The sequence below is a fragment of the Tupaia chinensis genome, unplaced genomic scaffold (genome assembly GCF_000334495.1).
Source record: "Tupaia chinensis unplaced genomic scaffold, TupChi_1.0 Scaffold000423_1, whole genome shotgun sequence".
Taxonomy (NCBI): Eukaryota; Metazoa; Chordata; class Mammalia; order Scandentia; family Tupaiidae; genus Tupaia; species Tupaia belangeri.
In genome coordinates, this window is record NW_006159928.1 from 8,613,873 (window position 1) to 8,635,514 (window position 21,642).

General features: G+C 36.9%; 1 protein-coding gene across 1 annotated transcript in view; it reads left to right on the forward strand.

Annotated features, from left to right (window-relative positions):
• The window catches only part of CFAP54 (cilia and flagella associated protein 54), a 347,206-nt gene that overhangs the window by 72,517 nt on the left and 253,047 nt on the right, over positions 1–21,642 (forward strand). Inside the window, exons 16-20 of the mRNA XM_014590242.1 lie at positions 2,655–2,783; positions 3,149–3,278; positions 8,537–8,623; positions 8,715–8,836; positions 19,740–19,916. Coding sequence (XP_014445728.1) covers positions 2,655–2,783; positions 3,149–3,278; positions 8,537–8,623; positions 8,715–8,836; positions 19,740–19,916 — 645 coding nt within the window. The remainder of the gene's footprint in view (positions 1–2,654; positions 2,784–3,148; positions 3,279–8,536; positions 8,624–8,714; positions 8,837–19,739; positions 19,917–21,642) is intronic.

Genomic DNA, 21,642 nt, shown 5'->3' on the forward strand with positions numbered 1-21,642 from the left:
GAGCATGTGCGCATGTGTGTGCAAGCACATACACAAGATAAAGTGAGATAGTGAGAGAAAGAAGCACCCTCCAAAGGGTCTGGTCATACCTTGATCTCAGTCCTCCAGCTTTCCAGTCATTGAATCCTGGGCATTTGTATCATGCCCAGTGTGTTTCAGGGATTCAACTCATGGTAACCATGTGACTTCATCATTGCACTTCAGTATGCTATCAAGTCTGCTACAGAGGCTGGGCCAGAAGCCTGGATTTTAACAGCCATCCAGGGACAAGAGATGATGCTTGGGCACATAAAAGATGGGGAAGATTGGAACTGAAACTCCTACATAAAGTTAAAACCTACAAAAAATTACATCCTAGGAGAAAGTAGACTAGAAAAAAAATCTGCCTATTTATATAGGTAGATATCTCAAGTTGGGTACCAAGATGGGGAGTGGATAGGAGAAAGTCTTCCAATGATTTATAACCTTAGGTTTGCTCTCAAGCAGGTTTGTTATTTGAATTTATACCTCTCGAGTTGCTTGGGAACCTTCCTGAGCCTGTTATTCTATCAACCTTTCTTTCTCTAGAATGGATATATATAATCAAATTGTGTATAGGAATGCCAAAATGACTTAGCATTAGGACATCTATACCGTAACATATATTAGCAGGTAAAAAGAGAAAACATGACCACTGCACTAAACAAAGGAATGCAACAAAAATATTTGACAAAATGCAACAACTGTCTTTTTAAAAAATAACATCTAGTAGTTAGCAATAGAAGAGAACTTGCATGTCCAATAAAGGATATCACCTAAAGACCTTCGATGAATGTTATACCTGTGGTCAAATATTAAGACTAGTCCTTAAAAAAAAATGATGTAAGCCACAAATATATCTGTCATTCTTATGTTCTATATATCCTGAGGGTCTTAGATACATTAAAAAAAGGAAGCAGAAAAACATGAGAAGGACTACCATGAAGGAAGTATCAATTTTATCTTCATTCACAGACAAGTATAACACATTGCAGCATATTTAGCAATAGCAATCGGAATGTCTGTCAGCAGAAGAATGGATAATGAATTGTGACGTGTTTCCCAGAATAACAGCATTCCTTTATAGGCTACAAGGATGAATGATCTACAGTTGGCTTGAACTAGGGTCAGCCTGGCACCATTGCAGTCCTTTTCTGTGGTCACCTTTTCATTATAGATGGGAACCAGAACTATATTTCCAGCGTCTCATTTCCATATGGTTTTAGGCTAGTCTTCTAGTGAAGAGTATTTGCATAAATTTGTAATGTAGAAGAGAAGAGAGAGTTATTATTCTGCAATGGCAGATGGAAGATGTGAATTCACCACCCTGCTGAGCAAGCTCTTGAAATTCACCTGCTTCAGTGTAGTGGGGCGCTTGAGGTTGTTGTCAGTTGTTTCCTAGATTCTTAGATTCACAGAGGCTTCTAAGCAAGCTCTTGAGAATTGCATGAAGTAAAACCTTTACTACTACTAGCCTTTTTAATTTTGTTCCCCCAAGGCTTCTAATGGTGATGGACACCTCTAATTGTTGTATTAATTCCCTCTCTGCTTGGGGTATCTAGAGTAATTCTGTGTTCATAACTCAACCCTAACTGACTCATTGAGTTACATATACCTGCATGGGAAAGTTTCAACAACATACAGTAGTATGAAAAAGCAGTCTGCAGAATTTTATAAGGGAGAATTAAAAAATATACAAAGCGATATTATATATAACTGTTAAGGACACACATATGTAGTAAGAGCTTAAGAACCTGCAAAAGCAGATTCTTAAAATTAAGAACACTGGTACCTTTAGGGACAGAGAGGAAGAATGGCATTGTGTGAAAGTACACAAGAGACTTCACCTATAAATATGTATTTGTATTTCTTATCTCCTAAAAAGTTCTGGAAGACATATGGAAAATTTAAACTGTAAACAGTGCTGATTGTTCTTTTCATCATTCTGTATATTTGTCTTCCTATAAGAATTATTTTATTGATTTATTTATCTTTTAAATTTATTTATTTTACATGCATTTGCTGTATATTATTGAAGCATATAAACTGAGTTTTCTCATCCAGAATACACTGTATATTGACTCAATCAAAGATATTACCATACCTGTTATCTTCCACAAACAATTTTCCATTTCTTGTTTCTATATATTTTACTTCTCCCCCCACTCCACCCCTTGATTCCCTCTCTCTCACCCTCTCCCATTTTCCACCCTCCTCCCACACTGTCTCTGGTATTTACAGTTGGTTTCCATGTTGTTGCTTTTTTTCCCACATTTTATGGATTCAGAAAAGATCTTAATTAAACTAAATACTTTCAATAGTGAGTACAGTTGATATAAACATATATATTAACACATGTCTGACTTTAGGCATAAAACTCAGTGAGCAGAATGAACATACTATAAAGTAGCACCTACCTGAGGCTATGTAACTTACTGCTGTCATTAAATAGGTATGCTTTTTATTTATTTATTTATTTATTTTTTAAGTGTAATTTTAAAAGATTTTAAGAACAGCAGTTTCAGCTTTATTAATGTTAGAATATATTTCTATTATTTGGTTTTGAATTATTATTTAAAAGTTATATGTGATTTTTTCCCTTAAGTTTTTCTTTTTTATTCATAACATTATTTTAGAAAACTCCTGTGGAACAGTTATTTTTTGCTTATGAACTTCTTGACAAAGCAATTAGTGGAATAAATTTGAACTGCATGTTAACTGCTTTGCCAAACGGATCATCAGTAATTGACCACTGCTATACTAAGGTATGAATGGAATAATCTCATATTTGGTTGAAGTCTTACTTGACTAGGAAGGGGGTTGGGCTGACAAATAGATGAGTAAAGCAAGATTTGTGATGGCATTCTTTTCCTAGGCTGGAAATATATTCCCCTCTTACAAGAAAAAAATCAAGAGAAGTGGGTAGTCTCTGTATTTGTCGGTGAAGAAGGATAGTGTTGAATTTCAAGAGTATATTTAATAGTGTGTAAACCAATTGCAAAGAGCTGAAAATGAGCAGAATTTAGACAATGAATAATATCATGATAACTTGAGTGGTCATAGGATAAAAGTTTAGCTTGTTTTGATAACCATTTCTTTTTATTTTTACTTCAATTGTACTGGACCAAAGCAAACTACCAATGACATAGATGGAGAAACTTACAAACCAGTCACAGCAAATAGTTTTATGATGGATTTGCATCTTGAACTGATTCAGGCTCAGCATCGAATAGCTGTTGTGCTTCTTGAGCAATTGCAAGGTATAGTCATCAAAGCAAATAATTGTTCTGCATCTGTTTTCAGCCACATTCAGGTATAGAACCAAATTAATTTGTAAACTGAGTTCTTGTTGACTGTTTTCCAGGTACATTTTATTGTATTTAGTTTTTTCTTGCTCAATACCAATAGGCACTTCTCCTGATTGCTTTACATCTTGTATATTAGATTAAAATTTTTTTTTCTATAGAGTGTGTATACTCACTGAAGAGAGAGACGGAGAGAGAAGAGAAAAAAAGTGAAAAAATACTCCCCAGGGAGAATGGCCATGTCACGATCCCTTCTCATTCATGCTCCTCTCAGGATTTTAGGCACATCCACACATGTGCCCCACATGTTTTATAAACCTGTGTCTGGGACTCACACTGCAGAGTTGGCCATGTAGGATCCAGCTGCCTTAACCACCATGACACCAACTAGCCCCTGTAAATGTCTGAAAATGTTTAGTAAATTATGTTTTTTTTTTTTAAATTAGAGGAAGTTATTGGTATTTTGTTCATTGACTTGAGCAAACACTTATTGAGTATCTACCCAAATCCAGACACCATATTGGGCTTGGTAAAAATCAGGCAGCTTTCCCTTTTGAGTGTCTAGATGAGTAAGCAACTGTTACAGTCAAAATTGACAAATGTAAGAGAGGTTTGCTCACAGTGTTACGGGCACACAGAAATATCTATATCAGTTAAGAAAGTCAGGGATGACCTCTTGGAAGGAGTGATAGTTGACCAGAAAGCTATTAAGAGTTATCTTTATGAAGAAAGTAGAAAGGATCTCTACCTCATCATTTTGTATAGAAAAAATAGCCTTTAGCAAGGTGGAAGCAGACACTGGATGGTGCAGTGTAGGAACTACTGGAGAAATGAGTATGTGTGGGGGAATGACAGCAGATAAACCCAGAGAGAAGTCGATCACAGTGAAATGCTGAAGGGCGGAGGGGTTTATACTTGAACCTGGGAGTTATTGAAAATTTAAAAGAGACATCTTTGACAGGAGTGTTAGAGTCATAGGTTGTTGTTTATTGCCTTATTTTTAGTCTAAATGGGTCTCAAAATGTCAGCAAAGCTGCTTCTGGAAGCTTTAAAGGAAGAACCCATTTTCTCGCCCTTTCTAGAGACTGCTGGCATTCATTTGCTTAATAACCAGCTGAACCCTTCTCATGATGGTAATATCTTTGGTCTGGCTGCAATTTATAGTTCTAAAAATAATTAACATATACAATTTGATTTTAGCTTCCGCTGGTGATCCTTCTTGAATCAATGATTACAATAGTTGTACATGTTTATTTTCAGTTGGATTATTACTGCCACATTTATTGCTGTCATTCTTTTGAAAAAAAGATCTGTCCCTCTACTGTGCCCCTTTTACTTTTTTTGTGTAATGGTATCGATTGGATTACTTTTTATCAAATCTTTTATGATCAGTTACTGAATTTGTTTTTCTGATGCTCAAAGTCACAAATTTTACCAATGTGGGAGAGGTCTTTCAAACTGAATTCTATGTTTTTAATATGTATCCATGGTTTTTTGAGACATGTTTTCCTTTCTGCACAGCAAAATATTCTAGACATGTCTTATAGGTTCTCTACTCCAGACCTGGAATCAGCCACTTTTCCAAGGGTCCCTGGTTCCTTTTGGTAGAGTGGTATTTAGAAACCAAGATCTGTGAGCTAGGAGTATTTATTGTTATTACAATATCAACTAGCTCCTTTCAAGTTCATTATGGTATCTCCAATTCCAAGCCCAAAACCAATGGGTTCTTTCTTACTTTCTTCATTTCATTTTTGTATTTTCCTTCTCCCATATTGTGAATTCTGGTTCCCAACAAAATCAATGTAACTATTTACTTGCTTTATCCTACTAAATTAAATTAAGTACTTTCAGAATGATTAAACCAGTAACTGCTATTTACAACAAACCCCGCTAAGTTAAGAATTTCCTTGCTGTTCATTTTGTTTATAGAAAATATCACACAGAAAACTGTGTTCAAATTTACTTGAATTAATTCTATTTTCTTCTTTTTTAAAAAAAATATATGTTTTTTGGAGAGGTTTTTGCTATAGGACGTGTACAGTCACCAGAAAGACAGGAGAGAGACAGAGAAACAGAAAGCGATTAATCACCCCCTGGGGGGATGGCCACGCCACAGTCCCTTCTTCTCCATCCTCCTCTTGGGATCCTGGGCACGCACACACACACACACCTGGTATGAGTTTAAGCCATCAGATCTGGGACTCAAGTTTAAGCCATCAGATCTGGGACTCATGGGAGTCCAGCGACAGCCACTACACCAACTGCTGGTCCCGAATTAATTCTATTTTTTATGGCTATGTTTCCAAGTTGATAGCTACTCATGGTAATTTATTTGCATTTATATTCTTTTTATAGAAAATTTTCTTTGTCTTTTTTCTTTGCAGTTTTCATCTTCTAGTATTTTTTTTGTTTTTAAAATGTTTATTTATTTATTTATTTTATTTGGTATAGCACACATATACTTATCAGAGAGACAGACAGAGAGAAAGAGGGAGGCAGAGTGAGAAAGCAAGCCTCCAGGTCTGAGACTTGAACCATGGTTGGCCATGTGGGAGTTCAGAACCTTAACACCACCTCCTGGTCCCTCATTTTATAGTTTTCAGAACTGTTTCTCATACAACTCACTGCATGTTAAATAACTAATATAATTATTAATTATTTAGAAATATTTAAAGTGTATTTGCATTATCATCTATAGATTGAACACGATACTTTTTTTGCTTTTTAAAATTATTTTTTGGCATAGGGTGCATGCACTTGCCAGAGAGAGAGAGGGAGATAGAGAGAAGGGAGAATGAGAAATCTTCTCCCCTGGGGTAATGGCCACTCTACAATCTCTTACTCCTCCATTTTCCTCTCAGGGTCTTGGGCATGCACACATATGTGCTTGGTGTGATTTTCAAGCCACTGGGTCTGGCACTCAAATCATACTCAATCATGGGGAATCCAGTGCCTTAACAGCCCTGCTACCTGCTATTCCCAATAAAGTTATTTTAATACACAAAAGAGGTTACTTAGCATAATACTCTTGAAGAGATTTGGCTCAGAAATTTACTTCCAAATGTTGATAGGATTTTCATGTCACATTTGCTTTAAGAAACTAGCTCCCCTCCTTTTTTTGGGGGAAGAGGTTTAAGATTTGTTGCCATAGGGAGTGTGTGCTCATCGGAGAGAGACAGTGAGAGGGGGAAAGTGAGAAATCACCATCCAGAGAATGGCCATGGTGCAATCCCCCATTCCCTTCTCTCTAGATTTCGGGCATGCACATACATGCATCTGGAGTTTTTCAAGCTGCTAGGTCTGGGACTGGAACTGCTGGGTCAGCCATGTGGGATCTGGTGCTTTAACTACCACACCACTTGTTAGGCTAATCCATGATTTTTTTACTTAGTAGCTGTGTTATCTTATTTAGTAGGGGGTTAAGGCCTTAGATACTCAGAGTTACTAGTTTGTGGCCTAATTGTCATCTATAAATTTTTGGAGGTCAAATGAGTTTTTATAAGAGACCAGTGAAAGATATTGATAGTAGGTCCAGTTGTGATGGTGCAGACAGTAGGGTATTGGCTGTGTGAGGCTGGGGCCATGTGGGAGGCCTGGGTTTGGTTCCTGGAAATGGGCTGGGCATGGGGACTGACCTGTAATCTTAACTAATTGGGAGTCTAAGGCAGGAGAATTGTGACATGGTGAGACCTTGTCAAAAATACCTCTTTCTTTTTCTCTTATGGAAAGAAGAAGATATTAATGATAGGCTTGAGTTCAAATCTTAATGAAATTACTTATTTCTCCTTTGCATTAGCTGTTTCTCATAGGTTTTTTCCTCTGCTCTGTTGAACTGTCATCCTAGCACAGATGATCACTTTGTTCCTCCTGTCTTTCCTCATGCTATTATGCTGCTGCTGACTAATGTTCCCTAAATATTTTTGCCAATGCTTTTGCCATTCTTACTCAATAACTTTGTAATGGTTGCCTGTCAATGACCATAGCATTAAATATGACTCATCTGTATCTGGCATTCAGAGTTTTCTTGCAATCTCATCCTTGCTATCTCCGAAGACTATAATCAAGAGAGCTTAATTAGCATTTATAATACTCTAGGTGTTGAGAGGATGATGCATTATTTTTTGCTTTGTATTGCTATCTCCATGCAGATAGGTTTCCTTATCTTCTGCCACTTGGGAAATCCTCATATCCTTTAATGGTGTCTTTTGACATCTTTTCATCAGTCAGTCACCATCCCATGGTGACTCATGTACATTAGCACAAATAATTAAAATTCAACAAAAGGGAATTATTGTAAGGTCACCCTCACATACCACATACCACATTAGTTAGCATAAAACACAGTATTGCCAGCTCTCTTGGGGACCATACCTGAAAATCAAGAATCAGTGCTACCGTTTTCATCTTTCTGGGCCAGCATAGATTTGTCCTCTTTTCCTTATCTAGGCTCCACTCTTTACTAAACTACTGTGATCAGTCCTAATTGTACAATAGAATCAACAACTGGTGGCAATTTGTGTTTTAGTTGAATATCTTGAGAGAGGCCCTGATATCATCAGTCTGAGCTAGAAGTCCCCAGAACTCTTGCAGGGATCATGGATGAAAAAGTCTTTCTAGAAAGGGCTGAGGACAGAGTTTTTGACAGCTGGTTGGTATCAAGACTTGACATCTGTATTTTATAAAGAGATAAACAAAAGTAGGTGGGGCCCTTTTTATCATCCTTCAGAATGATTTTTTAAAGATGAAATAGAAAATCAAGTATTTTGAGGTTGGCAGGTAGCATTGTGGTTAAGGGGGCTGGACTCCTACATGGTTTTTTGGCAGGTAGCCTGGTGGTTAAGGGGGCTGGACTCCTACATAGTTGTCTGTGGCTCAAGTCCCAGACCGGGCAGCTTGCTTTCTCACTTTCCTTCTTTCTCACTGTCTCTCTCTGGTTAATTTAGAAAAAAAAATAATGACAATGAATAAAATGAAATAAAAAAAGAAAATCAAGTATTTTTATAATTTGGAAATTATTTTGTGTCAAAGTATACTGCAGCAAATGGAAGGATTTGAAAACAAAACTGCATCATAGTAGATTTAAGTTTTATCTATTAATAAAAAAAGATGAAGCAATAATTTTACTAAGAGATAGTTACTCTTTAATGTTTAAAAATATTTCCTCTCTTGGACACAAACCTAATTGTAATGACAATTTTCTTCTTCGTTTTCAGTTTTGCAGTCTCTAACTGTTAGCAAGAGTATTTCTACTAAAGGTTCTGACAAGTTAAAACAATCTGGAGGCACTGATTGTTTTACAGGTAATTATAATTAGACGACCTGTATTTCTAAAAAATGTGAAAGAAATTTTTTATCTTGCCTATTTGGTAAAATATTTGTTTGCTTTTGTAGAATTAAGTGTAATGAATAAAATAAAGAAGAATAAACTATCCAAAGCTATTTACTTAATGCAAAAAGCTCTTTTAATATTTGAGAATGATACGACCTCTGCATCGTCATGGAACTTTTTGATGGTAATATTTCATTTCTTCTTTTAATATTGATATATAGCTTTTGTTAAAATGAGTGATTTATCTTGCTTATTGCTTTTAATATTCAATTATGAACAACTTTCAGGTTCACTATATGTAGTCCTGACTGAGCAGGGGGCTAATCTGTTTCTCCAGTTTTGAACTCTCCTGAAATGAGAGATTCTGTCTCTCCAGGGGCAACCTACATGGAAAGTCAAATAAAATCAGGACTCTACAGGAGGGGAGTAATAGAATTGGAGTGACACTGTGCCAGCCTAGTGCATTCCTTATGGAATTCCTATAGAATTAAAATGCTTAAAGCTTCTTGGCTAAGGTCCCTTCTTTCTCTCATGGATACTGCTAATTTGTGGCCTGAGCCCTTATTGATACCTTTAATCAGGTCTCACTTTGGCCTGGAAATTATTCTGTATTCTTGTCGATTCATTGTATGTTGATTTTAGAGTTAACTTCCTGATAGCAATCACATTTCAAGTTAGAGATCTTCTTTCTTTTTGCCCCTGTGTATGACCTACTAAAGTTTGATTGCATTGCCTGAGTGAATAGCACCTAAAGACAGAAAATAATGCTGCAAGTAGCTTGGCTGTTAAGGAAAGGAAAAAAAAAATCAAAGCTGGGGGAAGGATGTAGAGCTCTGAGGGGTTTATGAGAGAAAATTTAACATATTAGTATGCTAAAGATGAAGAGCCAGAACAAAAAGAGCAAGTGAAGAGATGAGAGAGAGAAGTTAATACATAAATTGAGTCCTATAGGACAGGAAAGAGGATAAGATTGAGAACACAGACGAAGGGATTCCTCTTCAGTGAAGGGTGGGCTGCAGGGGAAACACCACGTCCTTTCAAACAAAAGGGAAGGCGGAATGGACAGGTATAGATATAAAAAATTTGTTGTGTAGAGGCAGGAAGTTGAGCTGATGTCTTCTTACCGCTATACTCCAATATAGTGGAGACAAGGTTATGTGTCAACACTGAATGGTGAGAGTAGATAGTTGGACTGGGGAGACAGAAGGTGATTGGACAATGGAGAAGAATGGATGAGGAAGATGAGGAAGGTGATTGCAAGCAGGACTGGCCAGTGTCATGAATTCTAGCTGAGGTCAGAGACCATTAGCTTTTAGAGGGCCTCATCTGCACAATGGTATGACATTATGCTAATATGGTATTCTCCCCCCCACCCCCCGACCCCCAGTGTATTTCAGGCTGACTAGGCTAGGGATTCAAACCACAGTTGTCCAGTGGGATCTGGTTTCTCTTAAGCAGTGCATTACCACAGCACCACAGAGCTGACCCTTAATGAAACAATTTTAACCTAAGAAAAATTATGAGGGCCAGATGATGGTATAGCAGTAATACATCTGAACTCAGACGGGAAGGCCCTGAGTTTGTTTCCGGGGGGCCTCCCTGGATGTGCTATGTGTGTGTGTCCTTAATCTAGGCTGGTGGAGGCTAGAGATGGTTTGTGGTATACAGACCCTATTAGGGGTGTCTATCTCTCTCCCATGGAAGATAGAAAGAAATACACTTAAAAAAAGAAAAAAATGGAAATTATGAGTATGATATCAGGAAATGCTCATGAAATGCATGTGAAGCTCTACTTTTTACGAGGGGTCCTCCACAAGGATTGTCAACAACTAGGAACATGTTCAATATTTTAGAAGTCCTCAATCTTCTGCAGCCACCTCTGCTCCTCAGTGTTAGATTTTATCTGAGTGTTAAGGTTTAATGATTGGTCCTCAGGGTTCTCTCCTAAACAATGATGTTATAGCTCAAATAATTGTCAAACTTTCCTTCTTTAAAGAAGACAAATAAACTACTTTCCCTTGGCAATCATTTTGTACTAGAGCATATTACAGAATGTTTTACATTATCATGATCTTGTAATAAAATAATCCCCAAATCAGTAATGGATGTGTCATCTGATACTATTAAAGGGTTTGAAAAGCCCAGGTCTCCTCAGAACTCTTAAATAATTCATACTCTGTTTCAGTTTTTCCAAAGTTTCTTGACCTTGTGGATCTAGATAATCATATCAGGTGCCTGTTTTATTTCAAGACAATTAATGGTGGGCCAACTTTTTGTCATGAATAAGGGTTACAAACTTTTGATGATAACCTGTTAGTTTTTTGGTGACCAGCAGATGGTATAATGGTTTCCTTGGTGAACTCCCATGTAGTTGACTGCAATTTGGGTTCCGGACCTGGTAGCCTAAAACTCACACTGGGGTAAACACAAAATTCTGAGACAAAAACTGAGGAGAAGGGGTTGCAGTGTGGCTATCCTTCCTGAGGGGTGATTTCTTGCTTTCTGTCTCCCTGGTGAGCTCACGTGCCCTATAGCAAAAATCTCTCTTAAAAAATGAATAATCTATTAGCTTTTAAATGAGATGACTAGCTTTTTTCCTTTCTTTTCATTTTTTGGAGAGGTTTTGGCTATAGGTCGTGTGCGCTCACCAGAAAGACAGAGAGAGACAGACAGAAAATGAGAAATCGCCCCCCCCCCGGGGGGGGATGGCCATGCCGCAATCCCTTCTCCTCCATCCTCCTCTCAGGATCTTGGGCACGCACACACACGTGCCTGGTGTGAGTTTAAGCCACCAGGTCCAGGACTTCAACTGCGGTCAACTACGTGGGAGTTCAGTGACAGCCATTACTGCTGGTCCCCGTAGCTTTTTTCTTGATTGTGGAAATTTCTTTCTTTCATTTTCTTATATTGGTTATTTGACTTCAAAGTCCATTGTTTCTTTCCCCACGTTATACCATAGGTTTACTTTAAAGGATTGCACCTAGAACCAATTTAGGATGTCCTTGATTTTCTATCTCTGATTCAATTATAGCAGTCATCATCTAGCTATGTCATTACTCTTAGTCCATTTACAAGTCCACCAGTTGTATATTCATCATCTTTTTAAAAAAAGTTTATTAATTTATTTCTTCCATGAATGAAAGAGGCAGAAAGAGACAGAGACAAAGAGACAGCACCCCACAAAAGGTCTTGACACCATGTTCCACCCTAGCTTTAGCCAGCTCCTTAGGCATGTGCCTGTTATACTCAGGTCTCCAGACTCAAACCTAGAACCTTCCTGTGTGGGTTAGGCTCACAGAGTGTGAAGTTTTACAGCTATGCCACCATCCAGCTGCACATTTGGCACTTTTTTTTTTTAATTGCCAGAGGGTACATGGCCTCACCAGAGCAAGACAAAGCACCCTCATGGGGCGAGGTCATGCTGCAATCTCCCCTCACCACTCCCCTATGTAGAATTTTGGGCACACACGCACATGCCCCTGGCATGTTTTTCAAGCCACCGAGACTGAGACTTGAACTGTGGTTGGCCATATGGAATCCAGCTCCTTATCCACAGTGCTTAAACATTGCACAATGAGGCCAGCCCACACTGAACATTTTTGCACATAAAATTTCTCATTGGGAAGAGGCAGAAGTGCTCCTTGTCCAAGTGCTAAGGGTTTCAAGGACAGCATTATATACTGCTATTTTCTTTTTTCTTTCCTTTTCTTACTTTTCTTTTTAAGGTTTTTGCCATAGGGCATGTGCACTCGATGGAGAAAGAGACAGTGAGAGTGGAAGTGAGAAGTCACCCCCCCAGGGAGAATGGCCATGCTGTAATCCCTTCTTTTCCAATCTCCTCTTGGGATTTGGGCATGTATGCACATGTGCCCAGCATGAGTTTTGAGTTGCCAGATCCAGGACTCAAACTGCAATTGGCCATGTGGGAATCTAGTGCCTTAACCACTATGCCATCTGCTGCCTGCCCCCTGCCCCTGCTGTTTTCTTTATAGTGTCCATTTCCCCTTTCAAACATCAGATTTTGAGAAATTTTTTCTTCTCATTAGATATCAGGTGGAATTTTATCCTTAAGAGGAGGGCTAGTGATGTCAAGTAGGCCAGTTGCTTCCTTCTTTGGACTCTGAATCTCGAGTACAGGGAGAAGACTAAAACTTTAGTCTTATATATATTCCAGTAGAAAATCATTGCCAAAGAAAAGAAGTTTATTTTTTTATAGAAAGTAAGTTTGCCAATTCGTGTATCTGTGTCCCGATTAGACTATTACAGCTGTGTTCTGAAGACCCAGCTATCCCCTGGGCCACTTTGCTCCAAGCCTGATTTTACAGTTGTTTCTGTTGCAAAGAAACACAATTGTTGCATTTAGCTTTCTCCTGAGATGATCTTTGAGATTCCAAACTCTGGTATAGGCAATGCTGTCTTAACTCTAAGCAAAGGAATATTGTAGTTTAGCAGATTATTATTATTATTTTTTTATAATTGACACACAATCTAATTGTAAGGTCTTATTTTGGAACCAGAACTATTGAAGAAGCTCAGGGCTATTAGTTCTCATAATTCCCAACTTTAATATTTTCTGAATTTGCATCTTGATGTCTCCTAAATACCACTCTACTAACAATGTTAGCAGCAATTGGATTTAATTCTTTTTCTCTATTGCATAGCATTTTAGTCAAATCACTTCTATTTGCTTTATTTTGAGATCATATATGATATATATATTATCTCTATATATACAAATATATACATATATATCTGAAATATATATATACACAAATACATATATATTTACATATAAATGTAAATATATACAAATATATATGTGTATATATATACAAATACATACATATATATATATGTATATATATATATGTTTATATATATATATTTCAGAAATCTCAGCTCTTTTTAATTGTTCCATGCTGAAGTCTCTTCCTTACAGAAAAGCAAACCATTTCTAATTTGGAACTCCTCCTCTGAGGCTGTGTTCTGACTCTCCCCCCTACCTGCCCACCCCCTTTTTTTTTTTTTTTAAACTGTTTTAAGTGTACTATATAGGAAACTTCATTTAGGTTGCCTATCTGTACTTCTTTTGACTTAGTTCTGAATTAAAACAAGATAGCCTCGGTGTTAGGGTCTTGGATTAGAGTTCTAGTTCTGCCATTGACTAGCTGTATGACCTCATTCCGGTTACTTATGCTCTAATCTTAAGTTTTCATTTCTTCAACTGTGAAATGGGGATTCTTGGGAAGATTCAATGAGACTGTGCATTTAAAACAGTTAGTGTTTGGTATAGTGCAGGTGGTCAATAAATGTTAGCCATTATTATTATTACTATCATTATTATTTTTACTGCCAATACTTTATCTTCAATTTATGTATTCTGGAACATCTGTATTTGTTGTATCAGAACTGTTTTTTGGAGCTTTTTTCTCTATAAAACCACACATTTCGTTTTATGTTTTTGCTTATATTTATCTAATACATTTTGTATTTAATTTTTTTTTTTTTTTTTTTTAGGGAGAGATTTTTGTTCTAAGGTACGTGTACTTGCCAGAGAGACAGAGAGACAGAAAGTGAGAAATCACCCCCCAGGGCAGATGTCCACGCTGTAGTCTCTTCTCCTCCGTTCTCCTCTCAAGATTTTGGGTATGCACACAAATGTACCTGGAGTGTGGTTTAAGCTGGCAGGTTTGGGACTTGTACTGCAGTTCACTATGTGGGAGTCCAGTGAAGTAACCAGTACGCCATCTGCTGGTCCCATAAATTGTGTATTTTTTTTTTTTTAAGAATTATTAATTTAATTTAATTTATTCATTTATTTTAATTTAATGAGAGAGAGAGAGAAAGCAAGATACCAGGTCCAGGGACTCAAACCATGGTGGGCCATGTGGGAGAGTCCAGTGCCTTGACCACCACACCACCTGCTGGTCCCACTTGTGTATTTTATTTTAAGTAACATTTCTTCCTGGATTCTTGGATATGATGTAATCATACTTTTGATTTTCTGTCATGTACCCTGTAATACTAAGATCCCAGACCATACTTCAGGGAGGTCTACTAGATAAGTAGTAAATCTTTTTTAGTCCTGCGATAGTTGCTTTCATATGTTTTAATCATTTCCTCCAAGATTGTATTATACCTTTCTGTAGATGTGCATAGGTTCACAAATGTGCAGAGAGAGAGAGAGAAGATGCTAGAGTTCAGTTAGAAGATGCTAGTGTCAGGGCGGGCAGATGGTGTGCTGGTTAATGGTTCTGGACTCCCACATGGCCGACCATGGTTCAAGTCCCGGACCTGGAAGCTTGCTTTCTCACTTTCCTTCTCTTTCTCTCCCACTCTGTCTCTCTCTGGTCCGATTAAAATAAATAAAATAAAGTTAAATACAATAATTCTTTAAAAAAATAAAGAAGAAGAAGATACTAGTAGTGTTCATTTGGCTTACTGGAGCAGGAACTACCAGGAAAAATTTTGGGGTTAAATATAGAGAGCTCAGGGCAACTGGGTAGTCAATTGAAATAGGGGTCAAAGGCAGTCTGTTCTATTTTCAGGACCAATAGGCCAGTGCTGTCAATGTATTTTACAGGCTCCCAACATAATCCAGAAGAAGGAAATATCTCCAGCTTTTTAAGGCATTGGTTTCCTTCCCTTGTGTTACATACTTTTTCCTTAGATTGATTTGGGTATGCATCAAAGTGATATTTAAAGTTGAATGAGTAAACCAGCTCTTTGGAGCAGTGGAGATTATAAAATTATGGTGTCATACACTTTTTTTCCTCCTAAAATAATGAAATGTGGCTTACATTGAATTTAGGATTCACTTCTCATTTTGATTTTTTATTGGAAATGACTGACATTAAGTTCTAAAATTATTAGCCATTCTTAAAATGTATCTGTGATGATAAATGGTTTTTAAATTCCACTTATCCTGTGCCAGGAGACTTGGAAAAGTGTTTCTTCATTTGCAGGTCAAGAACCTTAGCCATTTGTAAGGACAGTCGTTCCTTCATGTGGAAAGGAGGTCTTCTATGCTAACCGTGTTTCTAGAGCCTACATTCCAAAGACCTCAGGCGTCTGACCCAAATGCTATTATATACACATGGTGTAACTGTTGAATCATTGAATGAGTGAATGAATCAATCAAGGTTATATGCTTATATATATAACTTCCTCCCTCTCCATTTTTTCCCTTTCCAACCAAACTGAAAAAGAAAATGGGTGGAGAATTTCTGTGTAACCTGAGAAGTCTTGGTCTTCACAGCCTGTGATGCAAATGGGGCATATTAATATTTAACGCTCCAAATGTAATAGTTTTTCTCTTCTTTCTGTTTGACTAGAGTTTCTTCTCTCCCAGTTTTTCTGCAGTTATCTGGTGAATCCACTTACCTTTTCAGGCTCTGATGTCTCCTTCATTGGAGCATCACCTGTTGTTTCCCTTCAAGGGAGCCCTGCATGCAAGCACATTTGTCCTCTTAGGGAGCTAGAGCTGCTCTGTTGTCTGTGGAAGAAGGTGACGTGAATGAGCCTCTTCCCAGCCCCGTGTTGTATGTCTTCTGGGCCTAATTGGTACTGCACACACCTGGCTCTTTCATGGCGTTCTTTGACACAGCTCCCTCAACATTTGGCGCTGACTCTCTTTTCCATCCACCTTCTGCAGTTTCTTTCTCAATTTGGTTGGAAAGCAAAAGAGTGAAGATGATGGAGGAGGTTATATGTCGTCCTATCTCTTTGACTGATTGATTTGTTCTTTCAACAATTTGACAGTTACACTATATGGGTCACACACGTAAGGTCTTTGGAATATAGGCTCTAGAAACACAGTTAGCATGGAAGACATCCTTTCCACATGAAGGAATGGTTATCCTTACTGATGACTAAGGTTCCTGACTTGCAAATGAAGAAACACTTTTCCAAGTCTCTTGGCACAGACAAGTGGAATTTAAAAGCCATTTATTATCACAGATATATTTTGAGAATGGCTAATGATTTTAGACGTTAATGCTAGCCATTTCGAATGAAAAATAAAAATGAGAAGTTAATCCTAATCTTAATTTAAACCACACTTAATTATTTTAGGAAAAAAAGTATGACATCATAATTTTATAATCACTGCTCCAAGGAGCTGGTTTACTCATTTAGCTTTAAATATCACTTTGATGCAGACCCAAATCCTATTTCCGGTCTTATCCTCTCTTCTGAGCTTAAGATCCAGACTTCCATATGGAACTTCATACTCGACATGCCTTCTTTAGGGGAAACAGCACAGAGTGAAATATGTTCGAAATTTGGTAGACAGACGTTATCTTATCATTTTCAGGATTTCTTCCCTTGTATTTGTTAAATCGACTGGAACTTCCAGAATAAAATGGAATAATGGCCTTCTGTCTCATGATTTTATTGACAATTCTATTAGTACTTTACTATTAGCACTAAGAATGCTATTTTGGGGCTGTTAGTAATATTTTGGCTATTGGCTGAAAATTAATATTTTTAAGGATGCTAAAAAGTGTTCTTGGTTTATTGAGCTTTTAAAAATTAACAGTAAATATTTTAAAATGCTCACTTTTAAATTTAGCACTATATGAGACCAGCAGATGGCCTAATGACTATGTTGCTGGACTCTTATGTAGTTGACTGCGGTTCAGGTCCTGGACCCAGTGGCTTAAACTAATGCTGGGCACATGTGTGTGCCCGCCCAAGATCCCAAGAGGAACGTGGAGGAGAAGGGATTGTGGTGTGGCCATTCACTCTGGGGGGTGATTTCTCGCTTTCCGTCTCACTGTCTCTCTCTTTCTTTCTGGTGATTGCATGTATCCTATAGCAACAACCTCTCCAAAATAAATAATAAATTTAGCACTATAGTAATATTTTTATTTATTTAGCACTATAATAATATTTTTTCTTATCTTTTATTGGTTTATTATATTCATATACTTCCTCACATAATTATCCTTGCATTTCTGGGAGAAAGACAATATGATTAAAATTCATTATTCCTTTTATATATCATTAGATTCAGTATATTAATATTTTATTTAGGATGTTTGCATTTATATTTTTTAGATGATTGCTCTGTGTTTTTTATGCATAGTCATTTTTCAGGTTTTTTAAAAGCAAAGTTATAATAGTTTTATAAAATTCATCTGAAAAGATATCTGTCTCTCTTTGTAGTTGGAAACATTTAAAATGGCATAAGATGATCAGTTTCTTGATATTTGAAATATTTTATTAAATCAGATGAGCCTAACACTTATGTGAAGTAATTTTTGGATACCTTTTCGAGTTTCTTCCATCATATTCCTGTGTTCAAGGTTTCTGCTTCTTGAGTCAGTTTGCTGATACTGTGTTTTAATCCTTAATGACTAATACTGTTGAGCATCTTCTCATGTGCTTACTGGCTATTAGTATATTTTCTCTGGATAGACACTTATTTAAATTATTTTTCTTTTTATTTTATTTTAATTTTTTTCTTTTAGTTTGTTATAGAGCATGAATACTTGCTGGAGAGGGACAGAGAGGGAGCGAAAGTGAAAAAGTACCTCTCTGGGGAATGACCATGCCACAATCGTTTCTCTTCCATTTTCCTCTTGGGATTTTGGGCATGCATGCATACACACCTGGCATGTTTTTCAAGCCACAGGGTCCAGGACTCGAACCATACAGTCAGCCATGTGGAGTTCAGCTGCCTTAACCATTACACTCTCTGGCTGGTCCTATTTGCCTATTTTAAAATGGTATCATTGTACCTTTTGTTATTGAGTTATAATAATTCTTTATATGTACTGAGTACGTGCCCCTATCAGATTTGTGATTTCTAAGTATTTTTTTCCAATTCTATAGGCTGTCTTTACTTTCTTGATAATATTCTTGGATGCACTGAATTTTTACATTTTGAAGTTCAACTTGTATACTTTTGTTGATGAGCTTTTGGTATTGGATCTAAGAAACTATCACCTAGCCTAAGTTCACAAAGATATGTTCCTTTGTTTTCTCTCAAAAGTTTTATAATTTTAGCTCCCACATTTGGACCTATAATTCATTTTGAGTTAACGTATGTGTATGTGAAGTGAGAGTCTAACTTCATTTTTTTCTAACTTGTCCCAGTGCCATATTTTGGAAAAATTATTCTTTCCTTATTATTTTAATTTTCTTTTTTAGAAGTTTTCCCTTGGAGCTCAATTAGGTAGTTTTTGTCTTTTAATTTTATTTAATATATTGGTATTACAGATGTATTTAGCCTTAGTTTTATAATATTATTTAAATTTGATTCTTTATGTTTTATCCCTCTGTATATAACCTTTTTAAAAAGTAATTTCCTGTGACCAGCAGGTGTAATGGCTACATTGGTGGACTCCCATGTAGTTGACCGTGGTTCGAGTCCCGGACCCTGTGGCTTAAACTCATGCCAGGCACATGTGCGTGCATGCCCAAGTCCTGAGAGGAGAATGGAGGAGAAGGGGTTGTGGCATAGCTGTACCCCCTGGAGGGTGATTTTTTGCTTTCTGTCTCTTTGTCTTTCTCTGTCTTTGTGGCTAGCACACACTCCCTATGGCAAAACCTCTCTAAAAAAAAATGATTTCCTTTCCTTCAAGTATACAGAGTAAGTGTTTATATCTTCTTACTGAGAGAAAGAAAATCTTGGAAATATTAATTTCATAGATCACATATATCAAAAGTCTCATTACTCATTTTCCTTGATCATAAACTGAATTAAGGGTAGGTATACAGTTCATCAGTATAAATGCAGATGGTTGTGTTATAAACCTTTTTACAGACAATGAAATATGATGGTAGATATCTAGAGGATTTGATTTTAAAATGAAATGTTTCATTTTAATGTATGATAATAATGATAAATATATTAGACATGTAAATATGATGCCACTGGTGATCTTGCTTAGCTTTATTTAGTAGCCAATTTTTTACTTACACAAAAATCATCCAATGATTGAAATATATATCGAAACCTGAGACTCAAAAAACTACATATAGACATAGAATAATATCATTTAACATCACCAGAATTCTCCAAGTCTAAACGAAATTCAAGCTCTTAGAATGTATTTTTCTCTTTTTACATTTTATTTTAGGAAGCATATTCTTTAATTGAGAAGATCGAAGCAGAACAAAATGCTCTATATTCATATCAGAAATATTTGGATAGTTCAAAAAGGAAGAAAAGCAGAATCCCCCCTCCACCTATACTGCTATCCCGAACTCATTGCTCTGTGACACTCAAACCCGCTCCATTTATTTCAGACGTTAAGGTATGGTGTCCATTATGATCTTTCCTCATGCAAAGCAACATAAATACCTTTATGACTACAACGATTCCTAGTTTATTGTTATTAGGATCTGAATAGTCTTATTTACAAGCACTGAACCCTGGAATAGTGTTCTAATATCTTATCTATGCTTCATTTCTTTATGACATTTTTCCCCCTTTATGCTATTTATTCTGTGCCCTGTATGTATAGCCATACTTTATTCAGTTACCCGGGGGGTGGGTATCATTCAAAAGTTCAGAGAACATGTATGTCATGAAAATGCTATGCATAGATTTGAAAAGATTTTTGTGACAAAATAGACTCGTACTTAAATTCTATTTTTCCATGAACTTTTCAAAGTCCTCTTGTATATTGGATTGTTGGGAAAGTCATGACGCATTTTTGCATAGAAAAGCCTAGAAAACCTAACATGATTAGGAGAAACAGCGCTCAAGATGGAGGCCTCACTTAAAGTGGAATGAGACATTTGGAGAGGTGGAAGTTACTCTTGCTGAGTGAGCCAGTGATTGAGAGGAAGCAGCAGAATGTGGAAGTTTGGAGGTGGTAAAGCTAAGATTTTGCCCAAAGCTCTTCCAAATAAATTTGAATTCTTTTATTGCACACAAATAGCAATGCCAACCATATGAAAAGTCATAAATCTTCATGTATTTATTACAGAATCAGCCTTTACTCCCATCCTTGATTCTTTGGCTAAATCTGACTAAAAGTTGAGATTTAGTTTCTTAAAGTCAGACAGATTTCAGCTTAACATTCTAGCCCCATCTCTCACTTGCGTGACCTTAGGAAAACAAAATACATTTTCTGAGTTTTTTTCTCTCATTTGCAAAGTATGTTTACTGTGAACATTAAATAATATGCAATCTTCTTGGCATTTTAGTTGGTGTTTCTCCATGCCTTGTGTTCAGTATATGTAATAAAATGTACTCGAGACCATGAATGAAGTTATAGATTGGGATTATATCATTCAACAATTTTCTTTTATAAATTCTGCCCGATAGCATTTGTTGAGTGTGTATAATCTGTCAAACTCTAAGTGAGATAATTGAGGTATAAAGATAAATATTGATAAAATCTAGTTTCATTATTTGAAGAGCTTCAGAGTAATGGGAGATGTCCATAAGTGAGAAATAATATAATCATAACCTGTTAAAATTGGAGCAATAGAAGTAATATTCATCTTATAACTAATTATATTATAATTAAATATATTTTTGCTATTGCTAGTAATTTTTAAACGATTATTTACTTAAATTTACTATTATTATTTAATTTGCTATAGGGCACATGTTTTCACCAGAGAGAGACAGAGAGAGAGGAAAAGTGAAAAAGCAGGCCACCAGGTCTGGGACCTGAACTGTGGTTGACTTTGTGGGAGTCTAGCACCTTAGCCCCCACACCACTTTCTGACCCCATATTGTTAATAGTTTTAAGGTTCAACTTTGGGTTTTTCCGAATCAGTTTAAGAATTAGTATGGGGGGTGGAACCAGCAGTTAGCGTAATGTCTATGCACTGAACTCCCATGTAGTCTACTGCGGTTCGCGTCCCGGACCTGGTGGCTTAAAACTCACGCCTGGTGCGTGTGTGTGCGTGTCCAAGATCCCAAGAGGAGAATGGAGAAGGGATTGCGGCGTAACCATCCCCCCTGGGGGGTGATTTCTTGCTTTCTGTCTCTATGTCTCTGTCTGTCTGGCAAGCGCACGTGCC